The 10886-nt window shown below is 38.3% G+C and overlaps 1 protein-coding gene across 1 annotated transcript; it reads left to right on the top strand.

Moving 5' to 3' along the window:
- On the top strand, positions 1-10886 carry LOC127174723 (uncharacterized). Its single transcript, XM_051125286.1, has 2 exons — positions 1-431; positions 2518-10886. The coding sequence occupies exon 2, from the start codon at positions 2640-2642 to the stop codon at positions 10875-10877; it is 8238 nt and encodes a 2745-aa protein (XP_050981243.1). The 5' UTR covers positions 1-431; positions 2518-2639; the 3' UTR covers positions 10878-10886.

Below are 10886 nucleotides of genomic sequence, written 5' to 3'. Positions count from 1 at the left end.
CCATAAACAACAGGGTTTTTTTTACTGCCATTATAAACTTCAGTGGTTCTCCAATGTAATTTTGACGATTAAGGCCTGACACGGCACAATTGAATTACTAGCTCGTTTTTTTCTGCTTGACACTTGACACCACATGGTTATTCCAATACGTCTGCTGTCTCAAGTCATCGTCCCGTGTTTCCATCTCGATCGTCTCTGCCTGATGCCACTGCTATTTCAGCGTGTTTCTGCTTCTGAACCATCTGCCGGGGTTGCAAACTGCCCTTGTACAAAGTGGCCTTTACATCTGCACATTGTCAACTTTAAGGAGAGCCCAGCAAAAGCATTGTTGAAGAGATCTTTTTTCTGCACATATGCAACAAATTAGGAATGGCTTCTTTCTAAAGCATGAACAAAATTCTCCACTAAAAAATGAGATATAAGAGCAAAAGGTAAGAAAAAAAATACTTGTGTTCATAATGTTGTGTTGATACTGTTTATGCAAGGTGTTAAAATGTGTTTATTATACAGTTTATAGAAATATGGGTCCCACTTTATATTAGGTGTTTTTAAATACTATGTAGTTAATAATGAAATGAATTTTATTTTGTTCATGTTAAATTGCAGAACACTTCTGCTGATATTGTGGTGGGATACGGGTAAGATAAAGGAAGGGATTGGTGGTATATTTGGATTTAAGGCGTAGAGATAGGGTCAAGAGTGTAATTATAGACGTAACTACAGTAATGAATTACAGGATGGTATTTTCAAATTTAAGTACAATGTAAAAAACATATGTACACAGTAAGTGTATTAAATATTAATTTAAATGTATGTATATAATAGTTAAGGACATTTAATGTAAAGTGTTCCAAAATATGTAATTTAACAAGACAGAATATGTTAAACATGTTGTGGATATGAGAACCATAATCCAAAATATGTATTTAAAGCAACTAAAGAAATTGCAATGTAAAACACATTAGATTCATTTGATTCAGGATGCAAAGTATGATTTTACCATTGCAATGATGCTTCTAAGTATAATTTAATTAGCTTTAATAAAGCATAACGTACATGCAGTGTAACTCTAACTACAATTTATTATGTTTTCATACTACTAAACAAGGATGTAGCCAAGTGTAAAAAATAAATAAATGTAAATGTTTAAGAATCTATCATTGGAAAAAAAAGAGTTTAAGAGTTGTCTGTGGTGGTTACAGTCCTGTATGAAAGTAGCATAAGAAATATTATGATGAACAGGAATATGAAAAATGAATATTATTATCATCTAAAGATTAGACTGAAAACTTCTTTTATGTTTTTTAATCATTCAGACCTCACTTCACTTCAACTTAAAGTAATAGCAATTTAATAAATGTGACCCTGGACCACAAAACCAGTCTTAAGTAGCATGAGTATATTTGTAGCAATAGCCAAACATACATTGTATGGGTCAAAATTATTGGTAAGATAGTAAGTAAAGATTATGTTCCATGAAGATATTTTGTAATTCCCTACCGCAAATATATCAAAACTTAATTTTTGATTAGTAATATGCATTGCTAAGAACTTCATTTGGACAACTTTCAAGGCGATTTTCTCAGTATTTTGATTTGTTTGCACCCTCAGATTCCAGATTTTCAAGTAGTTGTATCTAGACCAAATATTGTTCAAATAACCATTCATTCATTTATTCACTTATTTATTCAGCGTTCAGATGATATATATATATATATATAAAAAAAAACTGACCCCTATGACTGGTTTTGTGGTCCAGGGTCACGTATATATATCCAGAGGTATTCTTACTAAAATGTTTTGCATGTGTCAAAGCATCAGGGGAATTTATTTTTGCTCACACATTTGAATTTGTAATCACACTGATGTGGAGAAAGTATATATAGCTATTCCCCAGCAATTAGCAAAGAATATAGAAATAATTGCCATTACATTTGCTGTATTGAATGTTATGCTGCCTATAAAAAGCAAAATATTAAAAGAATTCTAATTTAATTATCTTAAATTTTTGATTTTCACAACTGTAAACATATGCCTTTTTGTAATATATAAAGTCAAAATGTGTAAAATGAACAGTTCTACGTGCTTCAAAACATACTAATATTTAAATGACCTAATATTGGAAGTAATGCTTAAACCAAGTACTTTATCATCCTACCAGTACTACCATATGAAGTCCATGTGCAGGGTGTTCCAGTGGGACCCATTTTAGCATGTAAGCAAGTGTCAGAGAAGGTTAATATGTGATCCTGTGTAAGAATGGGAAGCAGCTTCCTTCTCTAAATATACTTCCCATGTCATGAATATGCAGTATGCAAGTCAAAGGTGTGGCTCAACTCACAAATGATCAGATTTAAAGGTCAAAGACTCAGATCTGAGATCAGTTTGGATGTCATAATCAATGATTAAATGTGAATTACTGAACATGATTTACTTAGCAATAGCGGTGTGATTTGCAAGAGCTTTGTTGAAATATACAGAGAACTGCAAGTTGATGACACCTCCGGTCTTTTGCAGGAAAGGAAAGCATTTTGATCACCTTTTAGAAGGTGAACGACTTAAATGCAAGACACCCTGCGTCAGCCATCTCAAGACTGACAGGGACAACTGCGCTCTGTCCATGAGAGTGAGCGTTTGAAATGAGCTCCCTGGAAAAGCGCCACACAGGCCAGCGGGGAAGCATGCAGGGCCACCGCAAATACTCCGATGGCCTCAGTGACACATCCAGCAGCGGCAGCTTTATGGACGACACAGACAGGGAGGTGAGCAACCTCACCGATCGTGCCTTCAGGAGCCTGTGCATTGGAGAGGAGGCCATTTACAATGACTCAGAATTTGCCTCGTCTCCTACTGAACGACATAAGGCTTTTGCAGAGGAAACCCAGCAGAAGACAATCTCCCACGAGGCTGTTTCATACAGCGTTCAGCAATATGGGGAGGAAGAAGCACAGATTAAGATGGCCTCGACATTCCAGCATTCCTATGTGGATGTAACCCATCAGGAACAGGCTTTCAGTGAGGGAAGCTTGTCTTATATGAACAATGGCTCCAAGGAGGTGACGTGGCAGCAAAGTAGGAGCACATCCAGAGTGTCATCTCTAATCAAAGCCTTCAGTTCAGGGGAGTGTTACCATGACAGTGGGACATGTGACGTTATTCTGGCAAGGGATAGATATAGAGACTTTGGCAGTGAATCATGGGACAAATCAGCTATGCTAAGCATCCAGAGGGAACTCTCTGAGGTCTCTTCAGGATACCATCAGAATTTTAGATCAGGCCCCTTTCAGTCTTACAGAAATCATTTTTACACATCCGACGTAGCTGCTGCGGTGGCACAGATGGACACAACGGTTCTAATGAAGTCTTCGAAAAGTAAGTTCAAGGCTTTGAACTCCACAAACTGTTTTTTTCATAGTGAATTCAGTCCCTTTCAGCTATGGGAAGAGTACAACAGGTTCTCCTTCCAAAGTTCGAATGCGTCTGGGTTTATGTCAGCCAGCGAATTCCCACGGTGGTATGATTCTCCCATGTACAAAGAGCTAAAAGACAACCAAAGAATTCCAAACTCGCCGTGTGAAAGTAGGCGCTTCAATCAGAGACAAATTCAGGACGTTGTGGCCAGTCAGCGCTCCAGGTCCACAGTTGTCCAGAAAGCCTCCGCGATTGAAAAGAGGTGCGAATCTGAGATGGCTTCCAACTATCCACCTTGGAAGAAAAATAATAACTTTGTAAGGAACAAACTTCCAGGCAATCGGCCCTCCACAGTCTCGCCTACCAATGAGAAAACATGTAGGCCAGATTCTAACTTGTTTAGCAATAACAAAGTTACACACGAGATAGTGGTCGAGAGCAACCTCCCTAGCAGTGTGACGCCGTTTAACATCACTCAGCTTCTCACACCGGTTATTCACACGAGACAAGAAACAGAGACGTCTGAGATCCTCCAGTATGCACACACTCCTTCTGTTTCTGATTATTCCTCCCAGGGTGAAACTGACCCTAAACTTCAGACAGATGTCAAACATCTGCGTGACAACTACAAGTCTAAAGCTTCAAGTCTGCTGTTCAACCTCAAAGACAACCGAAAAAGAGTCAAGAGTACGTACAGTCCCACAAGATTCAAAGGGCTAGAAATAACAGATCGAAATAAGCAGGGCTCAAAGCTGGAGGGCCGTGAATCTAGATTTTCAGATATTTTTGTATCCCAAGAAACGGCTCAGGAGAATCTGATTGGAACGGATGCACGGGCCTCATGTAACCTAATTCGAGAGCCCAGCGCAGCTCTTATCACCCCTAAAGATTATACCGATGGCTTTGGATCATATGATAATTTGACATTAACTTCACCTCAAATTCAGGACAGAGTCGCTAATTACAAGTCGTTCCGTGGAAGTTCAGAGGGTCACTCTCCAGGCACAGATCCGCTGGCTAACACGGAGCTCTCAACACACAATCTTTCAGCACAGGATAAAAGGTCTCTGACTTCAGAAGGTCAATTAAAAGACCTCAACAGTACTTTTATTCCTGCTAGGCCAGAAATAGCAAATGTGCTTCCAAAGGCTTACCCACCGACACATTCTCTGTCTGCGCAGACATCAGAACGATATGGCCACAGTGATAACGCAAGTCAAAATAATCTAAAACAAAGAACTTTGGACTTTGGAAGAAAAACATTTGGTGAATACAGTCAAAACGAGGCTGTTAAAGATAAGTGTCCTTGGGACCAGAATCGTTCAGTCAAGGATACAGATGGCATATCTGAATCACGGGCATTTAGAGGAGAAATAGCAGCACTGATTGAGATGGACAAACAGAGAAAGGCCACCGCTAAGCAATATTTTGCCAATGACAGCTATTCTGTTCGTAAGGAAACGTACATGCAAAAAGTGAATGAAGACATTAAACTTGGTCGACTTGAAAAGGAAGAAGAGAAAGAGGTCGGGGAAGATACAGCATCACCAAGGAAAACATTTAACAGTGAAAAATCTGTGCATGACCATCAATTAAACACATTTTCAAAGCCTACTGAATCATATGGAATACCAAAAAATAGTCTTCAGAGCAAAACATCCTCTCTAACGGACGTTTATGGTGGTTTACAAAGCTTTAGTGTCAAAAATGATTTTGTTAAAGGAGTATCAGAGCAAAATTCTTCTTTTAACACTATGGCGACACAAAATACATTTGATCAGAGAGCTCATGCACATTTACAAGACTATAAAGGTCAAAAGAATGAAGGATTGTACTCTTATCAGCCATACAAGTATGAGCCTAACAAACAGTGGCATATGTCATCAACAAGTGAAGATAGACACACTAAGGAAAGTGTATGGACACAGAAACAATCAGAGATGATTGAACAAACTGGTGCCAAGAGTTATAAAATCTCCAATGCATCTTCAGGTGCACTGCACATACATCAGAATGAGTTATCCACCAGCAACGGTGCACCAAATCCTAATTCAGCCGTACCAAACTTTGACACCTCAGATCAAAATAATACTAGTTTACCAACCAAACAAGAAGACAGATTCAGCATTAATGATATTCTTGCCATCAGAGATAATGAGCAAGCACGGAGGTTAAGAGATAATACATTTGTTTTGGCTAAAGCAGAAAACCCACAAAATCCAATTAAATTTGATACAGCTGAAAAACTAACTATAACAGAGCCTGTGAAAGAGCAAGAGCAACAAGGCTACAAAGTGCAGGACGTTACAAGTCCGTCGCCAGGCTATGTGAGAAAGGATTTTCAAAATACAAATGAAACAAATATAAGCACTGACAGAAAAGACAGAGCAATGTGTAAAGATACTGACAAGGTCACAACAAGAGTGCTTTCTTACAAGGAGAGAGGCCAAAGCAAACAAGAAATACTGACGTCAAAATTGAAAGCACATGCTCAAAAGGAAATATCAGCGATTAAAGAAAAGGGACTTGCCAAACAAGGTATTCTTGCAAGAAATGGAACAAAAACAAGAGGGACTGTCAATAATGATGGTCAAGAAGGTCATTCTGTAAAGAAGGAAATCACAGCAGACAAGCTGAATCACTTGTTTCAAGACATCACTTATTCTAGTGTAACCCAGTACAAAGAACAAATTAACGATCATCCCAAGAATAGATCTCCACCATCAATGGAAATACAACCTCTTCATTTTGAAAACAATCAGAATGTAGTCTCAGAAAGGAAGGATGAGAATGTAAAATACAAACCTTTGGCTATAGAAAGGCACAAAGACAAGCATCCAGCTGATGATAAAGAAATGAAAGAATTGTCTACTCAGGACAGAAGAGCAACAGTGCCAGATATGAAAAATAATGTTCATAAAAACCAGCCATCCAAAATCTCAGAAGATAGACAAATAAATATGACAAGCTCAGAGGATATAAACACTAATAAGAAATCTGCAAAGCAAAATCCTGAAATGTCACCAGATGAATCAGTGACAGCTGCGGTCAAGACCTACAGAGAGAACTACACTTCCCATAATCCACCTGCACTGCATAATGAAAAACAAACAATTCAGCATGATCAAAAAGAAAATCTGTATGGAAGTAGTCAGTATACTTCCTCTGAAAAAGCTGTGACTAAACCTGCTGATATAATCAAAGAAGACACCGAAACTACAAAAACAAACAGCGCTTTGAATAAAAATTCAAAATTCTTAGGACTGGAGAAAAATGCACCCAAAGTTGAGGAAGCTAATGTACATCTTAAAAGTAAGATTACTGCTGCCGTGGAGCAGTCTAAAAATGAACCGATCAAAAATAGCTCTGGGATTACAGCTAGTCAACTGACGTCCTCATCAAGTGACATGAAGTATAAAAATGGAATTCCACCTGCTAAACAACTACTAGAACCTGCCAAATCAGAGCTTACCTCAAGCCTTCAAACCAATACATTGAATGTAGATTCAGAGCAGCCTATAAATAGCACCTACAAACACAATTCTGGGATCAATTCAGATTCAGAGGTGTCATCAACAGAAAATGCAGTCAGAATCAACTCTGCACCAACAAATGACCTGACCAGAACCAGGAAGCCAGAAACACTGAAACCTTATAATAATGAAGATGGACAAGCATTAATAAACAAAAACAATATAGCACAAGAAAAGGACTTGGCTAAGCAACAAAACAATACTTTACCACTAAAGTCTGTAGAAACTACCTCTGTAAACCAAATGGTGGACAGTCATTTAAAACCAAACAAAATAGCACAAGAAAATGACTTGGCTAAGCAACAAAACAATACTTTACCAGTAAAGGCTGTGGAAACTACCTCTGTAAATCAAAAGGTGGAGAGTCACTTAAAACCAGAAACGGATAAAGAATCACTAACACGAACAGCTTTAGCTAAAGCAAAAGAAAGCTGTCAGCAAAAAGAACTCCATCAAGATGGTGAAAGTACAAAAACGAAGTTCTCATTTGACAAGATTGAACTCCCTAGAAGCTCTCAAAGTATGCCAAGAATAAAAGATGATTCAGAAGCATTAAATAACAGTCAACAGAGAGAGAAGATAGCAGAAAGTGCAAGCCCAAAACTAAAAGAACCAGGATTTTCCAAACCATTAGAAATATCACATATGAAAAACAATCCACAGAAGTCTACAGAAGAGGCTCAAGAAGTGAATCCAACCAATTCCAAACTCCAAACATCAGCTGAAGATGCACTAAAACCAAATGTTTCCCCACAAAATAAAGTGATTTTACAGGAAGATGCAACTCAAAATAATAATATACAGCCTGTTTTAACACAGAATGTAGAATCTACAGCAGATACATCAGATGTCACCATTCCTACACCAAGCAATGAGGATTCTTCAGAGGAACCCATGATTTACAGTATTTGTGTCTCAAGCAAAACAGAAGCAGCTTCAGATGATGAACCTATGATCTACACTATTTGTGTGTCAGCTAAGTGTCATATGGATGAGGAAGAAAATCCGGAAAAACAAGAAAAAGAGAATTCTGTTGAAACTGAGAGATTTGTGAAAGATGAATGTAAGAAAGCGGAAAATAAGCAAGATGATGTTCACAGGCAGACTGAAGTTTCTTCAAACACTGAAGAAAAAGACAAGATTGGAAAGTGTGAACCTCCAGCAACAGATAAGTCAAGCATCACAGGAAGAGTCAGTACATCATATGAGGATCTCTTAGCTAAATATGGGCTACTGGCCAGAGATCAAGGTCATCCCACATCAAAACATACGCAGGATGAAAGAGAACAAAAAGAAAAGGAGGAGACTGAAACTCACCTGTCACACAAACCAATAAAACATGGAATGAATAGATCTCTGCTGTCCAAAGAGAAAAAATCAGATACAGCACAAACACATCCAGATGACTCCAAACAGGTTTCTGATCAGCAAACATCCATTACAAGTCCAAGTCCAAGCATCTATCAACTTTTAAAGGGAACTGAGAGTGACATCAAGCAAGTAAAAGTGCAACACCAAGATACCACATCAACTCATTCCAACAACGTGGATAAAAAGCAACAGAGTACAGGAAACAATATGCCAAAGCTTGGTCATTCTACAAAAACAACACTCAAAGATGCAGAAAATATTGAAGATCGAGATAATCACATTGAACCACCAAGGCAAAGTAGGGGACATAATATTAAGTTGAAGGAAAAGAAAGTTGAGGAGCAAGTGAGGAACACTGAGAAAGTGGAAAGTCTGAAAATGAAAGGAAACATTTTGGATGATATATCTAATTCTAAAGAGTTCCCAAAGAAAACTGAGAATGTATCCCTGACAGCTAAACAACCTGAAACAACGGATAATTCGGCAGGAGCAACACAGACTAAAGAGGTTTTAAAGGCACCTGTTTCATCCATTGGAAAGGACACAGTCAACACTAAACCCATTGAAAGTACAATTCCAGAAAGGATGATACCCCAAGCTAAAAAGAAGCCTCAAAAGGTGGAAGGTGAAACTAAAATGTTTAATGATACTGATACTTTTATGCCTCAGAAGAATAGAATGCATGGAAGAGAAACATTTAACTCAAAAGTTGAGGCAAAACAACAGGATCCTGTAATGGCTATGAAACAAGAATCTGTCTCAGACAAAGATGTCCAAACTCTGCAAAAGAATGTAAAGGAGGATGAGAAAGGAGGGGAAAGGTCACAAGAGAAGTTACAAGTTGAATTGGACACCAGTAATGAAACTTTAAACAGGATGAAGATGGTTTTAAAAGATGGCGCTGCTGCACATGTTAATAATTATAGGGTTAAAGTTAGCAGTATTGGTGAGGATGTGTGTAATGTTGTAAAACAAGACCAAGCCTCTTTTGAAGTCCCAAAAATTCACTTAGAGGACATTAAAGTGTCTACAGAGGAAATGTCATCAAACAAGGAATTCATGGCAGGCCACAAAAACCAACATGAAGTGATAAAGAAGGAAAATCCGAATGGAAAGAAAGGAGCTGTTGTGACTAAACTTGTGGGTGAAAAAGACTTTACAAAGCAAAATAACTTACAGCCCCATACAGTCCAAAATGAACCCAAAACTGTGAATAATATGAAAGAGCATATTGAAATGGCACGCAAAAATCCATATGACATTGGAAAAGAAATCACACCGCTTAAGAAAGAAAGTCCAAGTAAATTAAAAAAGGCAGAAATTAATCCAAAACAAGGAGCAGCTGAGACTCAAGATATAGAAGTCTTTGATAAACAACAACTCACATTGAACAGTGACAAAAGAAAGAAAGAAGACCCTGTATTAAGACTGAGTGGTCTGAGTGGTCAAAATGATGGTGATTTGAAAGTCAATGAAAACAGAAGCAGCCTCAGAGGGAAGACGGTAAGAAATATTGAAGCTACAGAGACAAAACAGGCTGATCAGACTAATACAAACCAGAATCAGCCAGAAACAAAAGGAAGTGCAAGATACAAACAAGAGCATGCTCAGTTAAGTCAAGAGGACACAAGGAAAGAAGGTATATTATCCAAACCAGAGGCTACTCAGAGGAACAAGAAGCTGACTAGACCAGAAATATCAGCTATCGCAGACTATGCCAGGTTGAGAGTTATTGCTGCTGAAGACGATACAAAAGAGATTGATATATTCCCCAAAATGGACTTCTACAACAGTTACAATCAGCCAGTTTTAAGAATTCATAAAGACTTACACGGAAATGTGTCGGATATAGGGGGAGAATCTAAAAGAGACATCATTTCGATGGAAAAACGTCAAAATCTTGAGGAAAAAACATCACAGTTTAAAAAACAAACAGATAAAGAAAAGACACCTCAACAGCAAAAGCACATAATTCCCAATACAGTTCAACAAAAACCTATATCACAGGTAGCTTCAGGTTCACAAGATGAAGCTGGATCAATGGGCACCCAACCAAGAGCTCTAACAAATCTTAAGGAATCAAACACTAAACCAACTTTCATGGAGCATCCAAACAGGAACAAAATGTATCAGTCCAAGAATCCCCAAGGTGTACAATTGCAAGCTGAAGGTACAATAACCAGATCAAGACAAATGACTCATGACAAACCAACTGAAAAGGGCAATCTTTCTCATTATGGAAGACAAGAATCTCTTGCAAACTTGTCATCATCTGGCACTGTCAGACAACCAGCAGACAACCAAGTACATATGGCATCACCACCTGAAATGGAAGAACTACAATATTACACAGTGAATGCTCTTGACACTGAAATAAAGCCAAAAGAAGCACCTGAACCACCAACCTCCAAGTCTCAAAACAGACTCAGAGGAAGAGAAAAAGGAAGATACTTCGTTTTTGCAAAGTCTAACGGACTACAGCAAGGTTTATGCGACAGGACCGCGATCCAACTCTTCTTCTCCAGCCATGGGGAAACCCATCATGTTCAGAGTGAAGGATAACACCACCAG

The sequence above is a fragment of the Labeo rohita genome, chromosome 13 (assembly GCF_022985175.1).
Source record: "Labeo rohita strain BAU-BD-2019 chromosome 13, IGBB_LRoh.1.0, whole genome shotgun sequence".
Lineage (NCBI taxonomy): Eukaryota > Metazoa > Chordata > Actinopteri > Cypriniformes > Cyprinidae > Labeo > Labeo rohita.
This window is presented reverse-complemented; position numbering and strand designations above follow the sequence as displayed.